This window comes from Podarcis vaucheri, assembly GCF_965113315.1.
Source record: "Podarcis vaucheri genome assembly, chromosome: 2".
Classification (NCBI taxonomy): Eukaryota; Metazoa; Chordata; class Lepidosauria; order Squamata; family Lacertidae; genus Podarcis; species Podarcis vaucheri.
The window spans coordinates 114,105,791-114,129,196 of NC_138760.1; the positions used below are offsets into that span (position 1 = coordinate 114,105,791).

Sequence of the window (23,406 nt, forward strand, 5' to 3'; positions counted from 1 at the left end):
GGCAAGCAAGAATGAGGGTGATGCTTCCTAGATGAGTCACATGGGTGATCCCAACCAATTGGTGAGCATGACACCTCTGTTGTGTTACGTAGCCAAACACATCTGATTATGTGAACGTGATAATATTACTAAGGGCAGCGGGGGTCAATTTGGAGGGTTGCAAAGCCACATCTGGAAGATCCCCACCTGACTGACAACAACTGAAGATGTGGACTCAGAGGTAGAGGCGTATTCAAAAGACCCAAGTGGGGGCAGCTTAAAAGAGCAGGCGAACAGTTTCACAAGGGCTTACAGAATAATATTCCATGTGTTTTCAAACACTGACGAAAACGATTCGGATGAGTCACCTTTATTTACTCACTGCTCCTGAATTTTTAAAGGCGGCATAGCCTTACAACGGATCAAGGAGGTTTACAAACCTCCGAGCCACCTCCTTGATCATCAAAAATGCCTGTCTGGTGACCACAGCCCTGTGCCCCTGCGTGCTGGTGGACATCCCTGGCTGCCCTCAGAGCTGATTTCATCGCCGTGTCAATCCAACCATGTGGCAAAGCCGTGTGCTCTCCGGCAAAATAGACCCTCCCCTCCTTCCGGGTGAGGGCCTCCGCGTGTTCGCTCAGCTGGTAAGGCCTGAAGAGGGTGAAGGCCCCCATGGCATGGGGGTCCAGGTTCCATTTTTTGACCACCCACTGGCTACAAAGACGCCTCAGTTCTTCCAGGGGGCGCTGGTGGATAGTGGACAAGTCCCTCAGAATCACCTCGACAGCCTGTTGGGCGCTGAGGGGGGCGAAAAACTCCGAGTCGTCCCCGTAAGTCTGGGAGCCCAGGATGACCCCCAGGCCGCTGGAGAAGTTGCGGTTGGGGTAAGTGGTGATCCTGGAGGGCAGGTCACTGATGGAGGTTCCACCGTAGATCTCTTCTCCTTCTTCCTCCCAGAACTTCTTAGCACAGGCCAAGGCCACTTTGGTGGCTCCTGTGGAGCGCAGAGAACGGAGCGCCTGGGTCTTGGCAGGCGAGAGGGAAGGGTGGAAGCGGATGAGGCGTGTGGCCTCTGCCGTGGACGTGATGATGACGTAGTCAGCCAGGATGGTGCCTGACGAGGCCAGGGAGCTGGAAGGATGGTAGAGCACCAAAACTGTGTCCCCTTCTCTGAGAATTTCTGTCACGGTACTGTTGAACATCACGGTGCCAGCTGGGAGCGACTGGTGAATAGCCCTGGGCAGCATATCGAACCCGCCAGCAATCTCATCGTACCTGGAGGTCAAGAAAAGGCTGGAGAAGTCATTTCTGCTAGACATGCTCATTCAACTACCAGGTGTGTGTGTGTATTTATTTCTTTATTGAATTTATATACAGTGGTGCCCCGCAAGACAAATGCCTCGCAAGACGGAAAACTCGCTAGACGAAAGAGTTTTCCGTTTTGGAGGTGCTTCGCAAAACGAATCTCCTATGGGCTTGCTTCGCAAGACGACAATGTCTTGCGAGTTCCTGCTGGTTTTTTCCCCTTCCCCCCTTTTTCTAAGCCGCTAAGCCGCTTATCAGCTGATCCGATAAGCCGATAAGCCGCTAAAAGCTGCTAATAGCGCTAATCCACTAATCCATCAATGGGCTTGCTTCGCAAGACAAAAAAACCGCTAGATGAAGAGAATCACAGAACGGATTCTTTTTGTCTTGCGAGGCACCACTGTACAGTGGAATCTTGGTTCTCGAACTTAATTCGTTCCGGAGGTCCGTTCGACTCTTGAAACGTCCCAGACATGTGGGTAGGGGAGTGGGATTCCTCATACAGGCCCTCCACACTCCCACCCCTTCTGATCCCTCCACCCGTTCCCACGTGTTTAGCAGAATAAAAAGGTAAAGGGACCCCTGACCATTAGGTCCAGTTGCAGAAGACTCTGGGGTTGCAGCGCTCATCTCGCTTTATTGGCCGAGGGAGCCGGTGTACAGTCATGTGGCCGGCATGACTAAGCTGCTTCTGGCGAACTAGAGCAGCACACGGAAACACTGTTTACCTTCCCGCCGGGGTGGTACCTATTCAACTACTTGCAATTTGACGTGCTTTCGAACTGCTAGGTTGGCAGGAGCAGGGACCGAGCAATGGGAGCTCACCCCATCGCGGGGATTCAAACCGCCGACCTTCTGATTGGCAAGTCCTAGGCTCTGTGGTTTAACCCACAGCACCATCCATGTCCCAATGTTTAGCAGAATACTGAAAAGTAAATTCCCCTTCATGGGGAATTTCCCCCAGGGAGGCAGCACCTATGCAACCGGCTTTTATTACCTCTTTTCACGGGTAAACAGGAAAACTTCTCGGAGGAATTCAATGAAACTGCGGGAAAACTCCGCGCTCAGGTTCATCAGGTCTCCAATCATTCGGATGGCTGCGTAGCTTAGATTTCCCTTTTCGATCAGATAGGCCTGTGAAGGTGGGAGAGTGTATGAGGAATAATATGGCTGCGCTCAAGTGGAAATATTGATAGAACTTAAACACATCTTTGCCTAAAATTCAAAGGCTGTCGTATACCCTAAATTTAAAATAACTAAACTAACAAGTTTTGAAAACCGTGTTCCAAATTTCAACATACACGTTTCAATGTCAAAACTCAAAGGATGAGTTTTCCTTGTGAAAGCTTAACAATTTTCCATCCCACTTCTCAAAGCATGAGTTGTATTCCAAAATCCAAATTTCAGGTGTTGACTTTTAAAAAAATGTACTCTAGACTTCGAAACTGAATGTTTCAAAACAATCGAATTCAATTAAACAAACATATATTTTTTTTTTGCAGTCATTATACACATGGTAGCACTCTGCTGCCCCCTGGTGGCAGAAATGCAAGGTTTTGCAAACCTACATGAACTTGGGCCAACGCTTGTAGTTTAGTTTGGCCAGAACAGACTCATATGAATTATGAATGAATGAATGGAGAGGTCTGCACTTAACAGTGCCAAACCAGACATGGAACTGCCACTGCTCTCTGTCCCTTTGCTATTTCCAAGAGCCAGGAAAGTGAGATGGGGCTGGAGAGATGCAAATCACAGCATTGCACAAGCAAGAGCATTTCCATGTCTTGTGTATCATCAAATGGGGCTCTCAATTCCGCAAAGTGATGTAATATATATAAAAAGAGGGAGAAGCAGATCCGTGCCACAAACAGCAAATATCACCCACGTATATCAATAAAACTGAGCACCTTAAGAGAATAGGCATCGTATTTTTCAAGCACATGGCTGCAGTTTGATCTCACCAAGTCCTCTTCTATCTGAAAGGCACAAACGAAGACGAATTGTTGTAGGACTATCCTTGAATGGCAAAGTGTGTCCTCCTTTTCTCCCCATCAACCTCAGGTTTAGAGAAACAGAAGGTTAAATTATGATGATGATGATGATGTTAGACTTATATACCACTCTTCAGCCAAATATCACATAGTTTAAAACATAAAATAAAAACAAAAATAAATAAAAACTGCTTCACCCTTGTATACCTGGAGGAGCATCTCCACTCGCACTGAGATCCAGCACCGAGGGCCTTCTGGTGGTTCCTCATTGCAAGAGATGAGGCTACAGGGAACCAGGCAGAGGGCCTTCTCGGTAGTGGCACCCGCCTTGTGGAATGCCCTCTCATCAAATGTCAAGCAGATAAACAGCTATGTGATTTTAAAAGACATCTGAAGGCAGCCCTGTTTAGAGAAGTTTTTAGTGTTTGATGTTGCATTGTGTTTTTGCTATTTTTTTTGTTGGGAGCCACACATATGTTCTAGGTCTAACTGAATTATCACTGTCGAGACTTCTTACATTTCACTTCCCTCTGGCACCACTGTGTACAACTATGCCCCTTTGCAGACGTGTGTGGTCTTCCAAAGCAACTACTCTATTCTGAACTTAAAAATGGAAAGCATAATGCTGGTGGTCAACAAAAGAGGTTTAAATACTGTCTCAAGGCAAATCTAAAAAAAATGTAGTATAAACACTGACAACTGGGAAACACTGGCCTGCGAGTGCTCCAGTTGGAGAAGAGCCTTTACCAAAGGTGTCATGGGCTTTGAAGACACTCGAACTCAGGACACAAGGTAGAAACGTGCTTAGAGGAAGGCACGATTGACAAACCCACACCGAGATCAACTCCTGCCTGGAAACCAATGTCCCCACTGTGGAAGAACGTGTGGATCCAGAACTGGCCTCCACAGTCATGGATTCACTGTTAAAAATGTGTTTATGGAAGACAATCTTACTCGGCTATGAGTGAACGCCAAAGAAGATGAAGAAGATATATAGTGTGTGTGTGTGTCAACGCCACACTAAAAAGTGTTAGTCTTTAAGATACCACAGGTCTCCTGGCAGTTTTTGCTGCAGCAGAGTAACACAGATACCCCTCAGGCAGGCTGGTATGGCTCCCTGCTAACCTGTTGGCAACTGTGTTCACAAACACACGCATGCACACTCTCTCTCTCATTTATTTCATAAAATTTATACACTATTTGATGGTGTTTTTTTTTAAAAAAACAACTCCTCAAAGCAGTTTACAAAAAGAAACTCACAGGTTTCAATGCTTCATAATACAGCTCCACAGCAGACTTCCCACGTTCGGAGGGATCTACAGGGTATCCCAGAATGTCTGGATTCTTCTCCACCTCTTTGACTCTGGCTCGGATATTGTTCACCAGGTACCAGGCGTTGCCATTGCCGTCTGAATAATGGTTTAATTTCAGGCCATATTTTGCAACATATTCCCGGACAATTCTGCATGGAGGTAGAGAGAGCCAATGGGCGGATCAGAGGGGAAGAGTAGGAGGAAAGATGGTAACAGAGTGGAAGAATGGGTATTAAACATAAAGGGGTGTGTTTATTATGCCATTAGTCTTTGATTTCCCGTGTTTAGTTTTTCTGCATAGTTTGTTCCCTTATTGTGCCTCCTGTTCTATTGCCATGGTCTACCAGGGTCTGACCCATGTCCCATCAGAGACTTTACTGTATAGGGTGGAGAACTTTGACGAGGAAAGGGTTCAGGAAACCTCCTCAAAGAACCACCAGCATCTCATTCACAGGTTGGTCCTCATCCATGACAGGGCCTTTTCAGTGGTGGTCCCCAGGTTGTGGAATGTGCTACACAGTGAGGTGTTCCTGTCTCCATCAAGGAGGGATTTGAAAAGGTTCCTGCTTACACAGGAATTTGGTGTCTGAAGAATACTGTTCCTGGCAATCTCGCGATGGATGTGTGTTTTTCACTGAAGTTGCTTTTAGGTTTGATCTAAAAAAGCAACACCTTTTAGACGTTTTTAATTATTTTTTAGAATGGTTTGATCTAAAAATAAAAAAAGAATGTTTTGATCTGTTTTATAACATTTCTCTTTGTTCCTGTTTTTAAATTGTATACATGTTTGCCACCCTGGACTCCTTAGAAGAAGGGCAGCATATAAATTCAATAAATAGTCAGGCAAAACACAAACAAACCCAAACACACTATAGGCCTTCTGGCAACACAGGCCTGCCACCATTCTTTGCAGTACAGTGGTGTCTCGCAAGACGAAAATAATCCGTTCCGCGAGTCTCTTCGTCTAGCGGTTCTTTCGTCTTGCGAAGCAACCCTATTAGCAGCTTAGCGGATTAGCGCTATTAGCGGTTTAGCGGATTAGCGGCTATTAAAGGCTTAGCGGCTTAGCAGCTTAGTGGCTAAAAGGCTATTAGCGGCTTAGCGGCATTGAAAAAGGGGGGGGGGAAGCAGGGGAAAATCGGAACACTTCCAAGACGTTTTCATCTTGCGAAGCAAGCCCATAGGGAAATCCGTCTTGCGAAGCAGCTCAAAAACGGAAAACCCTTTCGTCTAGCGCGTTTTTCGTCTTGCGAGGCATTCGTCTTGCGGGGCACCACTGTATCTCTGTCTTTCCAACCTCCCAGAAGCAGGGTTCCCTGCAATACTTCTGTCGTCCCAACTTCACAGAAGCCAAAGACTTTAAAATAAGCTGAGGACCCTCCCTTTAACTACCCAGCCAGCATCTCTAGACTGGCAGAGCCTACCAGATTTGATCAGCCTACATAAGACTTCCCTTGGTACTAGCTCTCTGCACAGACAACATTTCAGGGAGCCTCTTGCCTTAGCATGACTCATTGCCGCTGTCCAAGGTGCTGAAAGCTTATCACTTGCCCTGGGAGCTTCCCACTCCCACAGAACTGGACAGTCGCTGGTTAGGTTGCAACCTGGAGAGTTGCCTTTAAATTCTGCTGCTGGAACAGGAGATGAAAGGGATGTGGCTTCTCCCCCCCCCCCCACTCATCCTCCCACCCCCTCGTCCCACACCTGCTGTAACAAGCTGGATCCCAGCAGGTGGGAAAGGGTGTGGACTAGAGGAAAACAAAACTGGGGGAAGCCCCAACTGTCTTTTCTGAATCAGGAGCAGAAACAAAGTTAAAAGGGGAATATCTCTAGCCTGCAACTTGGCAATCATATGGCCTGTTGCTGGAGCAATCTCTTTCTTTCTTTCTTTCTTTCTTTCTTTCTTTCTTTCTTTCTTTCTTTCTTTCTTTCTTTCTTTCTTTCTTTCTTTCTCTCTTTCTTTCTTTTCTTTCTTTCTTCTTTCTTTCCTTCCTTCCTTCCTTCCTTCCTTCCTTCCTTCCTTCCTTCCTTCCTTCCTTCCTTTCTTTCTTCCCTTCCTTCCTTCCTTCATTCCTTCCTTCCTTCCTTTTCCCCAAAAGCTGGTTCCAAATATTCTGTCACACTCTAGCATGACCAAGAAGCACAGCCCCAGAAACAGAAAGCCTGAATTCATAATGGCTGGGATCAGCATGAGATTAAGGAACAGGTTCAACTCTTACCCAGTTGTGTCAGTGTACCTTTGCATCCTGACATATGGGGGAATGGCTGTCATCCATTCCTTTGAGGCAAAGGTAAGGTGCTACATTTGGGGACATGATGAGACGGAGGGCAGCACATGCCCTCTCCCTCTGAAACTGGACACTCCACTTCTGCTGACTTTGATCATGCAGGGGAAGTTGTAGTGCGGAGGAGCCAGCGTGGTGTAATGGTTAGAGTGTCGGGCTAGGACCTGGGAGACCAGGGTTCAAATCCCCACTCAGCCACAAAGTTCACTGGGTGATCTTGAGCCACTCACTGCCTCTCAGCCTAAGCTACCTCACAGTGTTGCTGTGGGGATTAAATGGGGAAGGGGAGAACCATGGAGGCCCCTTTGAGCTCTTGGGGGGAAAGGTGGCGACAATACAAATGCAAATAAATGAATGGATGAAGTATGCAATGACCAAACATTCAAAAAAAAACTTTCTGACAGCAAGAGCAGTTCAGCAGTGGAACAGACTCCAATGAGAGGTGGTGGACTCTCCTTCCTTGGAGGTTTTTAAAACAGAGGTTTGGATGGCTATCTGTCATGGCTGCTTGAGCTGAGATTCCTGCATTGCAGGGGGCTGGACTAGATGACCCTTGGGATTCCTTCCAACTCTAAGATTTAGTGACCACAGGGATCCACTGCACACCACAGGGTCCCCTAAAATTGCAACGCCTCCCATCTCTGCACATGCTGCATGACATGATGACGGGCATTTTACCATCAGACTCACTTCAGTTTTGTTCTTGATTTTGTTCTCATTGAGTCACAGAATTGCAGAGTTGGAAGGGACACCCCAAAGGTCATCTAGACCAACCCTCTGCAACGCAGGAATCTCTGCTAAAGAATCCCTGACAGATGTCCGCTGAACCTCTGCTTAAAAACCTGCAACGAACGAGAGTCCACCGCCTTCTAAGTCTGTTTTACTGTCAAACAGATCTTACCATCAGAAAGCTCTTCCTAATATTTAGTCGGAATGTCCTTTCTTGCCATTTTGAATCCATTGGTTCAGGCCATTCGGAGCAGCAGGAAACAAGCTCCTTTCACCTCCTATGTGACAGCCCTCCCTCTATTTGAAGAAGAGAAGAAGAGTTTGGATTTAATATTCCACTTTATCACTACCCGACAGAGTCTCCAAGCGGCTAACATTCTCCTTTCCCTTCCTCCCCCACAACAAACACTCTGTGAGGTGAGTGGGGCTGAGAGACTTCAGAGAAGTGTGACTGGCCCAAGGTCACCCAGCAGCTGCATGTGGAGGAGAGGGGAAGCGAACCCGGTTCACCAGATTACGACACTACCGCTCTTAACCACTACACCACACTGGCTCTCATTTGAAGGTGGCTGTCATTCCAACTCTCTTTTCTCCTGTCAAATGTTATCGGCTGCACACCACCATGGGAATATCACTGCCCCTTCTTACCTGTGGCTGAAAGGCAGGCGCCTCGGCCCCAAATCCACATACCAGCCCCCCTCGGGATCACGGTAAGTCTCCATCCTGCCTCCCACACAGCTGCTGGCTTCTAGAATTGTCACCTGGGGGGTGGGCAAAAGAGGATCTATAATTGCAGTGGTTGCAAAACGGCCTCCACCGAACAATGTTGAAGAAGGTGCCAATGGGAAAGGGCCAAAGTGTTTGTTTTGTGAGAATACCCAGTCCAATATTTATAGTCCTGATTATAGCAGCTTTCCTCAACCTCCAGATGTTGGACTGCAACTCCCATCAGCCCCAGACAGCATGGCAAGTGGTCAGGGATGATGGGAGCTGTAGTCCCTGGGGGGCTGAAAGCTGAACAATCTGTCACTGGCACCTTATTCTAGGCAGGTTAAGCAAATTATATCATTCAGGTGTCAGAGATGTCTGGTGACTCATACTGATTTCATTCATTCATCTCCGGTGAGTTTGTAATTAAGACTTACAAGCCTTGAATATTGGCTGTTACCTTTCAGAAGTTGCTGCCACATTGGATCTGCTGGTGTTATTCTTATTCAAGGGCAATTATCAACTTGCTGTCAGATTACTTAGCCTGAATGTTGAGCCTGCTAAGTTTGCCTGGAAGTTACACTGTTGAGGAATGCTTGATGCCAGTACTGGGGACTGGCAAAATAGACAAGATCAGGGGTAAAGTCTGCTCTCAGAATGGACTTAGGCTGGTGGCACTGAGGGCAGCAGAAATGGACCCTGTTGATACCTTATTGAAACACAAACTGCAAGAAGCATCTTTCTGTAGAAGATGCTACTGGAGAGTGGGGACTGTGCAGATTCAAAATGGCCAAGTTTGCAGGAACATCAGCTTTGAGTTCATTGAGTTGGAAGGACTGGGCAGCGTGCTTCGGGCATGCAAGCGCTGACTTGCATTCAGCTGCTGCTGAAGTTTGGGTTGTATTGTGTAGGCTAGGGGTCAGCAAACTTTTTCAGCAGGGGGCCGGGCCACTGTCCCTCAGACCTTGTGGGGGGCCGGACTATATTTTTTTGGGGGAAATGAACGAATTCCTATGCCCCACAAATAACCTATAGATGTGTTTTAAATAAAAGCACACATTCTCCTCATGTAAAAACACCAGGCAGGCCCCACAAATAACCCAGAGATGCATTTTAAATAAAAGGACACATTCTATTCATGTAAAAACACGCTGATTCCCGAACCATCTGTGGGCCGGATTAAGAAGGTGATTGGGCCGGATCCGGCCCCTGGGCCTTAGTTTGCCTACCCATGGTGTAGGCTCTTCTTCGGTGGTTGGGGCAGACTCCCCTTGGGAGGCACAGAACAGCTGGAAGGGTGCAGATGCCAGCAGTGTTGGCTCTGGATTCTGGAGGGCTGGTGGGCAAGACTCCTTTCCCTCCAAGAGTCTAGCTCCTCTCGACTTTCACAGGCAGCTGATTCTCCTCATCACCACTGCTGCCATTGGCTTGCTTGCCAGGGAGAGAGCCAATCAGCAGGCAGTGGCAACTGCTGCTCCGCCTCCCAGCCACCACTTTTCCCTAAGGTGGGTGCCTATATGCAGCTGTGTGCAAGTCGAATGGGGAGCCGCCTGTAATTGCTGCTTTGTTTCAGTGGGGTTTCCCTGTACAACAGCAAGGTCAAGCTTCTTCACTTTATCTGGAGGTGGGGCATGGCTCAGTGGCAGTGCATCTCCCTTGAATGCAGAAGATCCCAGGTTCAGTCCCTGACATCTCCGGGTACGGTTGAGAAAGACCCTCTGTCTGAAATATTGGAAAGCTGCTCAGTAAACAATCCTTAAGCTAGGAGGACCATGGGTCTGTGTTATGTACTGAGTTGAATAGGATCCAAAATGCAGCAGTCTGATTGGTCCTAGAACAATAGGATCCAAAATGCAGAAGTCTGATTGGTCCTAGAACAACAATACATCAGTGTGATTGGTCTGCAGGAGCCACCCAATCCAGCTCCAGATGGAAGTGAATCCACAACCTGATTGGCCTACAGGAGAATCCCGGAATTAGCCAATCACGTGCAGCCCATTGTGTAAATAATGTATATAAAGCAGATACTTTGGGGGAACTTTCATTCCTCCTCACCACTATGAGCTGAATAAAGAACATGAAATCCACTCTCGACTCCGAGTATATTTCAGTCTGGTTCAGCAAAGGAGAGTTTCCTACGCTCCTATGTCTGCAACTTCAGAGATCTCTCTTCCTTTGCTCACCTTTCTAAGGTCAGTGCTGGATAAGGGCCCTGATCTACAGATCTTTTGCACACACCAGGATGCCCACAGACACCAGTGCGCAAGGATCTTTGCATGCTCTGCTGCGTTACAGATGTCTGGTCCTGGGACAGGAGGGCAGACAGCAGAATAAATTTTGGTGGGGGGGTCGGAGCTAGCTCCAAAACAAAATTGAGAAAAACAGGGCACGAGACAGGTAGGTGAATTATGGTGCTTTCAGTCAGCTAACATCTTGAAAACGTCACATTCTGGAGGAACTGTTTGTCAGGGATTACCCAAGGTCCCTGAGGGAAAGGTCTGTTTTTCTGGTTATGATTACAGCTCTGCTTCAGAACAGATGCACCTGTATAAATAAAGCCACAAGATCTGACTCATTGGCAACGGCTCTGTTGGGAAACCAGACTGCTGTGCCTTGGTTAGCTCCTTGGCAAAGCGTCAACCGATTTGGGGTCAAAAATACATGGGTGATCCTGACATATTCTGGATCTCCATTCCCATGCATGGCATAGGAAGCTGCCTTTATACTGAACCAGATGCAATCAAGCCAAGCAAAACCACTTGTGCAATGAAGGGATGTAAAGGTAAAGGGACCCTTGACCATTAGGTCCAGTCATGGCCGATTCTGGGGTTGCAGTGCTCATCTCGCTTTACTGGCCGAGGGAGCCGGCATACAGCTTCCGGGTCATGTGGCCAGCATGACTAAGCTGCTTCTGGCAAAGCAGGGCAGCGCATGGAAACGCCGTTTACCTTCCCGCCGGAGCGGTACCTATTTATCTACTTGCACTTTGATGTGCTTTTGAACTGCTAGGTTGGCAGGAGCAGGGACCGAGCAACGGGAGCTCACCCCGTCGTGGGGATTCGAACCGCTGACCTTCTGATCAGCAAGTCCTAGGCTCTGTGGTTTAACCCACAGCACCACCCGCGTCCCTAATGCAGGGATGTAGCCGGGGAGAATTTTGAAGGCAAGATGTAGAAGCCCAGAGGGCCAAATTCCACACCCTGGCTATCTACCTTCCCCATTCTCTTGAATATGTCTTGTACATTGTGGCACGGCAGGTCACCAATAAAACAGAGGCTTGCAAGATTTGCAAAAACAACAAAAGAAGTGATCATGCCTGCCATCTACATATTTAATTGCCTGGCGGTTTGTGCAACTGCACACTCCGTGGCCCACCCAGTTTTTTCATTTGTTTTTCATAAGCTTGCCCTGCAGCAGAAAATAGTAATTAAGTCCTGCCAGTTGGCCCTGTTGATGGGGGGAAAGTATATAGCAAACGTGCTGATCCGGGTTATTGGACTGGAATGAGCCTGCTCTGCAGAAGCAGAGGGTGGGGGGTGGGGGGGCAGGCAGATGGGGAATCTAGGCTGAGTGAAGCTTTTGTTTTTCTACTCGCACCTGGGTCTCAAGTGGAGCCAGCATCCCCTAGAGGAGTAAGGCTGCTATTGGAGCCACTCAGCCCTTGAACCTGCCAAACTATGCTGAAGAAAGCGACGGTGTAAGACAAGGGTCGCCAACGTGACATCCTCCGGATTTTGGGGAATACAACTCCCATCAGCTCCCAGCCAGAGTGGGATGATGGGAGCTGTAGTCCAGAACATCTCGAGAGTACAACGTTGACAGGTGCCACCATGATGAAAGCTGTATATGCCGTAGAGGCCATATCGTTATGCCTAGGACCCTCCTACCTACGGGACCGCCTCTCCCGGTATGCACCTTAACGTCCATAAGTAGTAACACCCTAGAGGTCCCGGGCCCTAAGGAAGTTAAATTAGCCTCAACCAGAGCCAGGGCCTTTTCAACACTGGCTCCGGCCTGGTGGAACGTTTTTTCTCATGAGACCAGGGCCCCGTGGGATCTGATTTCTTTCCACAGGGCCTGTAAGACAGAGTTGTTCTGCCTGGCCTTTGGCTTGGAGTCAATTTGATTCCCTCCCCCTCTTCCTTTTTTCCCTTTTCCTCCTGTGATGAGGCTGCATTTTAATGTTTTAATGTTGTATTTTAATCTTGTTTTTAAGTTGTACAGTGGTGCCCCGCAAGACGAATGCCTCGCAAGACGGAAAACTCGCTAGACGAAAGAGTTTTCCGTTTTGGAGGTGCTTCGCAAAACGAATCTCCTATGGGCTTGCTTCGCAAGACGAAAATGTCTTGCGAGTTCCTGCGGGGTTTTTTTCCTCCCCCCCTTTTTCTAAGCCGCTAAGCCGCTTATCAGCTGATCCTATAAGCCGATAAGCCGCTAAAAGCCGCTAATAGCGCTAATCCTCTAATCCGTCAATGGGCTTGCTTCGCAAGACGAAAAAACCGCTAGACGAAGAGAATCACAGAACGGATTATTTTCGTCTTGCGAGGCACCACTGTATTGATTCAACTCGTTTCTATTAACCCTAAGTCCGGCCTTGGCTGGGGAGGGCGGGGTATAAATTCTTCTTCTTCTTCTTCTTCTTCTTCTTCTCCTCCTCCTCCTCCTCCTCTCCTCCTCCTCTCCTTCTCCTTCTCCTCCTCCTCTTCTTTTTCTTCTTCAGAAAGGCTATCCTCTGTTTATTATTGGTTGTCAGCTGCCCTGAGCCCGGCCTTGGCTGGGGAGGGCGGGGTATAAATACATTTGTTATTATTATGATTATGATTATTAAGAAAGGCTATCCTCTTTATTCTCAGGCACCAGAAAGGGGGACACCTTTTAATTTCCCACAATACCGTGGAGGGATGCTGTGTCAGGAGCACTGTGGGAAATTAAAACATCAGCTCCCAAGCGCAGTCATCTGGAGCAAATGTTTGTCTAAATGGGAGCCCAGGGCAAGGATCAATTATAGTCCCTTCCAGAGTGCTGTGTCCCCAGCATGTGCCTGAAAATGCCAGGCTTGGTACTTTGATATGTAAACTTGGCTCCATAAAGACCAGGGCTTGAAAACTGGAAGACAGTCTCAGGAATGCACATACCATCCTCCTCCTATTCCCTCAATCCCTTTTGAGGACAAATTCTCCCTTGTTGGCTTTAACCAGTGCTTTTTTTCTTAAAAAAAAAATGTTCAGGGGTACTCTCATTTTCCTACTCATATTGAAATACTGCCCTTCAATGAGGCCAAACGTAGATTCACAAAATGTGTAGGGGCGTGCGTACCCCTGCGTACCCCCAGAAAAAAGCACTGGCTTTAACCATGGTTTAGCATTACATATACGCTGAGGTTAGCTATGGTTCCTATTCAGGTGCATTCCCAGTGCTAGCTTTAAGCGTGGTTTGCAAGAAATCAGGATTACATCTGCACCAGGTCACACTGGAAGCAACCCCTTGGTTTCCCCCAGAAGATGCACGGGATGGCTAAACAACAATCTATATTTCATACACGTCCATTGTTTTCTTTTCCCGGCTTGCAAACCCGTGTGCAGAAACCATTGTCCCAATTTTTTAATCATTTGGTAGGGCCACTCTGGGGTTGCTTCAGAGACTGGATCAGCCTGAAACACTGCCTTGTGTCTTTAAATCCAAACATCCTGAGCGAGATAAGAGTTTGGGCAAGGTTGGCTGAAGATTGTGAATCAAGGGGGCGGGATTTGGGCTTGACTTACAGGAAAGTGGGCAACCAGGGAGAGGGCCTTCTCGGTAGTGGCACCCATCCTGTGGAACACCCTCCCATCAGATAAGCTTTGTAATGTGTAATGCTTCATTATGTTTTTATATGCTGTATGTTGGAAGCCGCCCAGAGTGGCTGAGGCAACCCAGTCAGACAGGCAGAGTACAAATACAAAATTGCTGTTATTATGCAACCCCTGCCTCACCTGCCCTTGCTTCTCACCCTGCCAATACCTCCCCATCTCCTTGGCCCCATCACCTTGTGTCCAGCGTCCAGCAGCACTTTCCCAGCTGTAAGTCCAGCAACTCCGGCACCCACAATCGCAATCCGTCTCGGTTCTTTAGTTTTGCCCAGCCCATCCTTAGCAATATCCAGCAGCCCCTCATATTCTGGATCCTCAAAACATCTCTCTAAGGGGCTGGGCATGCTCTTCCGCAGCAGGAGCAGAGCGGCAAGGCCCAGAAGCACTAAGAAGACACACAAACATCAACAGCCTAAGAACATAAGAAGAGTCTTGCTGGATCTATTTTAATGGCTTGATTCTTCAACATCAACTTCGTTGGACTGGTCATGTTGTGCGGATGCCTGATTATCGTCTTCCAAAGCAACTACAATGGTACCTCGGGTTACAGATGCTTCAGGTTACAGACTCCGATAACCCAGAAATAGTACCTCGGGTTAAGAACTTTGCTTCAGGATGAGGACAGAAATTGTGCAGTGATGCCGTAGTGTAGGCGGGAGACCCCATTAGCTAAAGTGGTACCTCAGGTTAAGAACAGTTTCAGGTTAAGAACAGACCTCCAGAATGAATTAAGTTCTTAACCGAGGTACCACTGTACTCTACAGTGGTACCTCGGGTTACATACGCTTCAGGTTACAGACTCTGCTAACCCAGAAATAGTGCTTCAGGTTAAGAACTTTGCTTCAGGATGAGAACAGAAATTGTGCTCCGGCGGCAGCAGGCGGCCCCATTAGCTAAAGTGGTGCTTCAGGTTAAGTACATTTTCAGGTTAAGAATGGACCTCCATAGCGAATTAAGTACTTAACCCGAGGTACCACTGTATTCTGAACTTAAAAATGGAAAGTGCAATGCTGGTGGTTAACGAGGTTTAAAGACTCTCTCAAAGGCAAATCTAAAGAAATGTAGTATAAACACCGACAACTGGGAAACACTGGCCTAAGAGAGCTCCAGTTGGAGAACAGCCTTTACCAAAGGTGTCATGGGCTTTGAAGGCACTCAAACTCAGGACACAAGGTAGAAACGTGCTAAGAGGAAGGCATGTTTGGCAAACCCTCACTATGATCAACTCCCACCAGGAAACCAATGTCCCCACTGTGGAAGGACATGTGGATCCAGAATTGGCCTCCAGAGTCACTTACGGACTCACAGTTAAGAAGGTGTTTATGGAAGACAGTCTTACTCGGCTACGAGTGAACACCGAAGAAGAAGAAGAGTGGCTTGTTCTAACAGTGGCCAACGAGGTGCCCATGGGAAACATACAAGCAAAGATGTGAGGCTACTTTCCTCTCTCTTCTGATATCTTGGCAACCACATGAATGCCCACAGAAGATAGTTAGCTCTTCATTGTCAAAGCTGACACTTACAGTAGTTTCCTCAGCTCCGAATACCTGCACACACCAGCCTTGCATCTAGGCAGCTATTCTATGCTCTTGCTGCAGCAACAGGGGGCCATGCCCCCTTCACCAGCTTATGCACCTCCCCACAACAGGCTGCACACATGCAGCCAGAGACTATGCCTTTGTGGAAACTGCCTCTGCTCTTCCCACTTCTGTTCGCTCCTGGTTCTGGGAGACAGTGGTGCAGGAGAGGGTCAGGAAGCATCCGGCCCTTCACTTGCCTGACCTGCTTCTTCCTCCAGCTCTGAAGCTTCCCCTGCCTCTGATTCTCGCCTCCTGGCTGGTACAGGTCCCCACAAATCCATGCTCCCCTCTCCCGAGTCAGACTCCAGTAGTCCTGGTTTCCCCAGGCACCAGCTGTGCAATACATGTGTAGCTGCTGCTTGTTTGTTCTGCGGGGTCTTGGTTTCTCCCCTCCAAGAAGCTTCTCTACTTTGAAGATTTGCTTTTGCAATGTACTGCAGTGGCAATATCTTGCTACTGAGGGAATGGGGTTCCTCACGACAACAACCACCACCAGCAGCACTTCTCAAGGGCCACAGCACTTGAAGGTTTGATCAGTTGCACAAGCGTTTTATTGAACAGTGTCTACCACTTTGCCAATGAACACAGCACTCCTTTCATTTCGTGCTGCAAGGCTCAGTAGCTAGTCCACAAACCAGAAACTGAAACAGGAGCTGAAACTCGCTTGTCTCAAGGCCAGGTGCAGAAAACTATATTCTAGTATTTTCAAACTACGAGATCTTATTTTGGCTTAGAGGCTTCGGTATGACTCAGAGGGTTTCTCCAGACTGTTTGTAGTCATGACGAGGGAAGCCACAGTGTATGATTGGTTAGGAGATCAGGAGCTACTTCTGGCAAGCAAAAACACGTTGTCCTTCGAGCCGGAATCGAACCAGCGACCTAAGGATGGCTTGGATGACAATCTACAGTCCTCCGCTCTACCAGCTGAGCTATCGAAGGAACAAGCCCAAAGCTCTGCCTTCTTCTTTTTAACTTGGGATGCGGCTTCCTTAAAAAAAAAAAAAAGGCAGCGATTGGCCTACAGGGCATGGAACTGGAATTTCAATGAAAGCTTCCCTATATTCCTTGAGAAATCTTGGCACAAAGTCATGACACTGCAGAGGCAAGGGCAGCGGCTGTTGATGATGGATGACAACATCATCATAAGATGCACACTGACTGCAAGTCAATGAACTGAGATGAGGGGGACCCCTTATAACAGAGATGGGGAACCTGTATGCCCATCCAGAAGTTGTGGGAAGCACAGCACCTAAGAGCCCCAATGGGCAGGGATGATGTTTAGTCCATAAACATCTAGTAGAGGTGTGATGAACCTTTGGTCCTTCCAAATGCTGCTGAACTACAACTCCCATCATCCTTGGCCATTGGCCATGCTTGCTTACGCTGATGGGAGTTGTAGTTTAGTTCATTCATTCATTCATTTTATTTTTATGCTACTTTTACACACACAGACACACACACACACACACACACACACACCATCCTCAAAGCAGCTTACAACAAGGGACACATTACAGCAAGGGATATATTTCAAACAAACACTACAAAAACAATTCTCCCCTACCTGTTCTAAAGAAGAGATGTGGCCTTCTCAGGCCCAAAAAGAAGGGATGGAGCTTTACCTTGGTCTTTTATTTCGAAAGCTTTTCATGTTTCAACACAACAGCCTGCTAACCAGCCTGCCAATGAAGCAACTTAGTTTAAATCCAGCCCAGGATTTTTAAAGGTTATGCTTGTGGGTTTTCTTACTATCTTTATATATACATATCTATATATATAAAAAGGGAATGAACAAATTCCTATGCCCCTGGGTTATTCCTATAACCCAGAGATGCATTTTAAATAAAAGCACACATTCTACTCATGTAAAATCACCAGGCAGGCCCCACAAATAACCCAGAGATGCATTACAAATAAAAGGACACATTCTACTCATGTAAAAACACACTGATTCCTGGAGCATCTGTGGACCAGATTTGGAAGGCGATTGGACTGGATCCCCCGGGCCTTAGTTTGCCTACCCATGCTTTAGATCTTAGGCTTGCTGGCGGAGAGGCAGGAAATCTGGGGAAGGCATTCAAAGGGAATATCTCCCATTGAAATTCCAGTTCCACGCCCAACCACACCCACAGTTAAAAGGTGAGGCACAGCAGCCTAGGCTTGTCCCTTCGATAGCTCAGCTGGTAGAGCGGAGGACTGTAGACTGCTGCCAAAGTCATCCTTAGGTCGCTGGTTCGACTCCGGCTCGAAGGACAGATTTTTTTTTTCTTGTTCTTGCCAGATGCATCAGCAAATCAAGCAGTAAGACAGTATTTGCATGCAGCGCTGAAATTAGTAGTTTGTGCTTTATATTGGTCCGTAATGTGAAAATTCGAGCCTGTATTGGCTAGCATCTCTGCTTTCAGCGTTATGCCGCCAAAGAACAGCATTCAGAAACGGTGCCAAGTGGGTTTTTCCATCTCATGTGTGAAAAATATATTGGACATACACCAACTTCTTGTTACTTAAGGTTAATGCATCCAACCCTGTTTCATCTTTTGGCAGTCGTATCAACCCTGGACTGAACGCTTTCTTGAGGGCCATTTAAAACATCACACACATACACACAGAGGGATAGCTCAACTGGTAGAGCATTGGACTCTTAAACTTAGGGTGGTGGGTTTGAGCCCCACGTTGCACACAAAAATTCTTGCATTGCTGGGGATTGGGGTAAATGATCCACAGGGTTCTTTCCAACTCTACGATTCCATGACAATCGCGCCTGAATTTGTCATTAAACAAATGTATGCTCAGTAGTGGTGACTTGACTGAAAACAACTGTTTCCCTCCCCCCCCCCTTACATTTTGTTGCCACAGCAATAGCCAAAGAGGCAAGCTGCTTTTTAAACCAAGAAAGTGGCTTGCATCTTTGGCAACAGGATATGCTGTAGCAAAAATACTTCAAAGCCAGCTAGAAGTGCTTGCACAAATCTTGCTTGCATGTGCCTGTAATCTCTTCATGTCACATACACCGAAATCAGAAAATACATTCCACATTTTTTTCTGGACCCCAATATTCCCTTCCAAAACCTGCCAGGAGGAAAAAAGATATAGATATTTTAAAAACTATTATTATTGATATGGTGCCCTAAGACATATATTTAAAAAATTAGGCTTCTTTGTAGAGAACCCTGGTCTTACTGTAAATCTGCATGCAAATCTGTGTGGAGATTCCTTAAGCTGAATTGAGTTCGTATTTTTTCATATGCCATCTGAAAATTTCAGGGCTATTTAGCATCTTTGGCTGAGTACACACCAGACATTAAAGTGCACATCTCCTGGAAAAATACTGGGAACTGTAGTTCACCACTCACAGAACTACAGCTCCCAATACCCTGAGACCAGAGAGACATCGCTATGCCTGACAACAAATCCCTAACTATTGGATTATTTTACCCCATCTTTTTGTGCCTGCCAAACAGACGTGTTATGCTTATGATAATCTTTTATTCTCTCGTTAATTATGCTGTTTTAAATGTGCATTTTATATTTGACTTCACTTAGCAATTTTGGGGGGGAAATGTTTAAGGTTTTTTGTTTGTTTGTTAACTTTGCGTTAAATATGTATTCCGTAGTTGACCTCCTTTGTAATGTTTTGAAATCTTTCAGATAAAATTTTAGTTTTCTGTTAATTATGTTGTTTGTTTTTGTTTTAATTTATTAAAGCTTTATTGCAAAATAACTTACACGCCACATAAAAAACAACACAAACAGACCAATACCATACCCTCATAACAACTAAACACTAACAATATATCATTTGATATCACACACACTTTTGACTTCCGATTCACCTCATTGTACTTTTTACACATGATTGGTCTATACACGCTTCCTTATTTGTGAACTGTTACATATCAATGGTGATTCTTGCTTCTATAATTTCGTTATTATTCAAGATTCAATCTAGACCTGTCAGGAGATTTGCATTATCACAATACATACTTTTTTAGATATTCTTTAAATATTGTCAAACCTTTACTCATTCTCTGGTTTGAGTTTCCTCTTAATCTCCCAGTCATTTTTGCAAGTTCTAAAAATTCTATCATCTTTGCCTGCCAGTCAATTTTTGTGTGTACAGTGGTACCTCAGGTTAAGTACTTAATTCGTTCCGGAGGTCTGTTCTTAACCTGAAACTGTTCTTAACCTGAAGCACCACTTTAGCTAATGGGGCCTCCCGCTGCCGCTGCGCCGCCAGAGCACAATTTCTGTTCTCATCCTGAAGCAAAGTTCTTAACCCGAGGTACTATTTCTGGGTTAGCGGAGTCTGTAACCTGAAGCGTCTGCAACCCGAGGTACCACTGTATATGCGTTATTGGAGATAGATGTCCTCAGAGAGTGAGCACTAGCCAGGTGAGGGAGATCTTCACCCTGCATGAAAGTCCAGAAACTATTGGAAAGATGCTGTGATCTTGGGTTAATTAATAAATAGCTGGAGGCAAATGGGGCCTCCTGCTGCCACCACGTCGCTGCTGCGTGATTTCTGTTCTCATCCTGAAGCAAAGTTCTTAACCTGAGGTAATATTTCTGGGTTAGCAGAGTCTGTAACCTGAAGCGTCTGTAACCTGAAACATATGTAACCTGAGGTACCACTGTATTTGACTTTCTTCAGATTGTTTATTGACGTTTTAATATTCTGTAAACTGCTTTGAGATTTTTCTTAAAAATATAAAGCAGTATAGAAATGAATAGTAATAGTAATAAACTACAGTTCCCAGAATTCTTTTTCTGGGGTGGGGGAGGGGACAATCTTTAAGCGCATGGTGCATACAGAACTTCCCTTCACTCTAATGCCCAGTTCCACAACTAGAGGTTTCAGTACTTTCTGTTTTCCTTCCCTTCCCTTTTGGCTCAGCAACAAGAACTTCCTGACAGTAAGAGCTGTTTGACAGTGGAATTTGCTGCCAAGGAGTGTGGTGGAGTCTCCTTCTTTGGAGGTCTTTAAGCAGAGGCTTGACAACCATATGTCAGGAGTGCTCTGATGGTGTTTCCTGCTTGGCAGGGTGTTGGACTCGATGGCCCTTGTGGTCTCTTCCAACTCTATGATTCTAGGAGAAAGGGTTTGCCCACGTATCACCTTAGTGACCTCACATGCTTACCCAACCTGCCCATGGTCCTTGGGCTGGATCCCCAAAAGCTACGGCTGGTGCAGAGAAGAACCAGGGCTGTCTCACTTTCATTCATGGATACTGACAGGTTCTCTTCAGCCTTGTCTGCTGCTGCCTTTCAGCCACAGCAAAGCACCATGAGGCCTTGAGCATCTGGACTCTGGGAGACAAACAAAAACCCCATGATCAACAAGGGGGTGGGGATAGTGGGGATGTAGCAGAAGATCAACACAGCACTGGGCAGAGCAAAGGCAGAGCAAAGGTGACAGAGAGCTTCAGTAGAGGTCAGAGTGGCTACTGTGGATTAGATAGCCAGGGTGTGGAATGTGGCCCTCTGAGCTTCTACATCTGGCCCTGAAAATTCTCCCCGGCTACATCCCTGCATTAGGGACGCAGGTGGCACTGTGGGTTAAACCACAGAGCCTAGGACTTGCTGATCAGAAGGTCAGCGGTTCAAATCCCTGCGACGGGGTGAGCTCCCGTTGCTCGGTCCCTGCTCCTGCCAACCTAGCAGTTCGAAAGCACATCAAAGTCCAAGTAGATAAATAGGTACCTCCCCGGCAGGAAGGTAAATGGCGTTTCCATGTGCTGCTCTGGTTCTCCAGAAGCGGCTTAGTCATGCTGGCCACATGACCCAGAAGCTGTACACCAGCTCCCTCGGCCAATAAAGCGAGATGAGCGCCACAACCCAGAGTCGTCCACAACTGGACCTAACAGTCAGGGGTCCCTTTACCTTTTCCCACACTGGAGGGGAAAGCAGCTGCCATGCAAGACCATGGTTGCGGACTTTCCGGAGGACGAAACAGGCTGCTGGTCATTTGGTCTAGCAGTAGGAGCATGGTTGTCTTTGGCCGCAGAGGTTCGACTCCTTACTCCTTTGTTGTTGTTGTGTCCAGCTCTTTGTGACCCCATGGACCAGAGCACGCCAGGAACTCTTCCACTGCCTCCCGCAGTTTGGTCAGACTCATGTTTGTAGCTTCAAGAACACTGTCCAACCATCTCGTCCTCTGTCGTCCCCTTCTCCTTGAGCCCTCCATCTTTCCCAACATCAGGGTCTTTTCCAGGGAGTCTTCTCTTCTCATGAGGTGGCCAAAGTATTGGAGCCCCAGCTTCAGGATCTGTCCTTCCAGGGAGCACTCAGAGCTGATTTCCTTCAGAATGGATAGGTTTGATCTTCTTGCAGTCCATGGGACTCTCAAGAGTCTCCTCCAGCACCATAATTCAAAAGCATCAATTCTTCGGCAATCTTTATGGTCCAGCTCTCACTTCTATACATCACTACTGGGGAAGCCAGCTTTAACTATACGGACCTTTGTCAGCAAGGTGATATCTCTGCTTTTTAAGATGCTGTCTATCCTTACTCCTTACACTTCCTCTATGGGGAAATGATATATAATGAATTGAAAAGGATGTTTAAAATGATGCTTGTAACCCCCCCCCCAAAAAAAAACACCCCAGAAGCTTTTCTTTTGGGAATTATAGGGACAGAACTACCTAAACTGTATAAAAACTCATTCATGTATGCTACTACAGTGGCAAGAATGTTACTTGCCCCAAAATGGAAAGAAGCAGAAGTCCTAGCAATGGAAGAATGCTTATAAAAGCTTATGGAATATGCAGAAATGGTTAAACTTACTGGAAGAATGAGAAATCAAGATAATAAACTTTTTATAAAAGAAATGCTTTATTGAATATTTATAGATAAATTGTAAACAGATAAGAACATTGGCAGGATTCTTGTAATAGCCTGCAGTTTTATAAGAGTATATATTTAAAGGAGATGAATAAATGAATAAAATTATGTTAATTTGGATATGCAGAAGATATTAAAGATAAATTTAAGGAACCACAGAAAGAGGGGGAAGGATGTCAAGTTTTGAAATGTTAAAATGATTATAAAATTAGTGAAATGTATAAATCTGAAAACATTATGTATTTTTTTAAAAAATACTCTATGGCAGGCATAGGCAAACTCGGCCCTCCAAATGTTTTGGGACTACAACTCCCATCATCCCTGACCATCCTGTTAGCTAGGGATGATGGGAGTTGTAGTCCCAAAACATCTGGAGGGCTGAGTTTGTCTATCCCTACTCTATTAAAGTAGAATTGGGGAAAATATGGCAATATGGAAAGCTGGATGATAAAAAGTGTAGAGGAGGAAGACTAATTTTATATGTATGATGCTCTAAGAAAAAAATACCATCTGTCAGAGGTGGCACAATGGCAATACTTGAAGCAGCAACATCTTTTAAGCAACTTGTTTTGGTTCGGCGGCCTTCACAGCCTTTGAGACACCCAAAATTTGGGAGCAATCGGATAATTCATTGGACACTAAAAGGCCAGTGATGACTTTTTATAGATATTTATTATCAACAAATAAGTTTGATGTGCAAAGTTTAAAAAACAATTGGGATAAATAATGGGAATGTTCACTGCTACCTAGGAAAATGTTTTGGTATCAGGCGTATCAATGGATCTTAAATTAAGACGTTTACGACTCCTTATTGTTTTGGGAATTGA

General features: G+C 46.3%; 1 protein-coding gene across 5 annotated transcripts in view; it reads right to left on the minus strand.

Annotated features, from left to right (window-relative positions):
* Nucleotides 1-333: 333 nt before the first annotated feature.
* Nucleotides 334-23,406, minus strand: part of LOC309524853 (L-amino-acid oxidase-like) — a 28,530-nt gene continuing 5,457 nt past the window's right edge. For 4 of the 5 annotated variants that reach the window (XM_082209980.1, XM_082209981.1, XM_082209983.1 and 1 more), the window contains 7 exons: nt 20,878-21,046; nt 14,336-14,544; nt 8,251-8,363; nt 4,536-4,737; nt 3,192-3,260; nt 2,282-2,418; nt 334-1,272 (listed from right to left, as the gene is read on the minus strand). In XM_082209980.1, coding sequence (XP_082066106.1) covers nt 402-1,272; nt 2,282-2,418; nt 3,192-3,260; nt 4,536-4,737; nt 8,251-8,363; nt 14,336-14,544; nt 20,878-20,962 — 1,686 coding nt within the window. In that variant the 5' untranslated portion in view covers nt 20,963-21,046 and the 3' untranslated portion in view covers nt 334-401. The remainder of the gene's footprint in view (nt 1,273-2,281; nt 2,419-3,191; nt 3,261-4,535; nt 4,738-8,250; nt 8,364-14,335; nt 14,545-20,877; nt 21,047-23,406) is intronic. The other variant, XM_082209984.1, reaches the window with a different exon arrangement.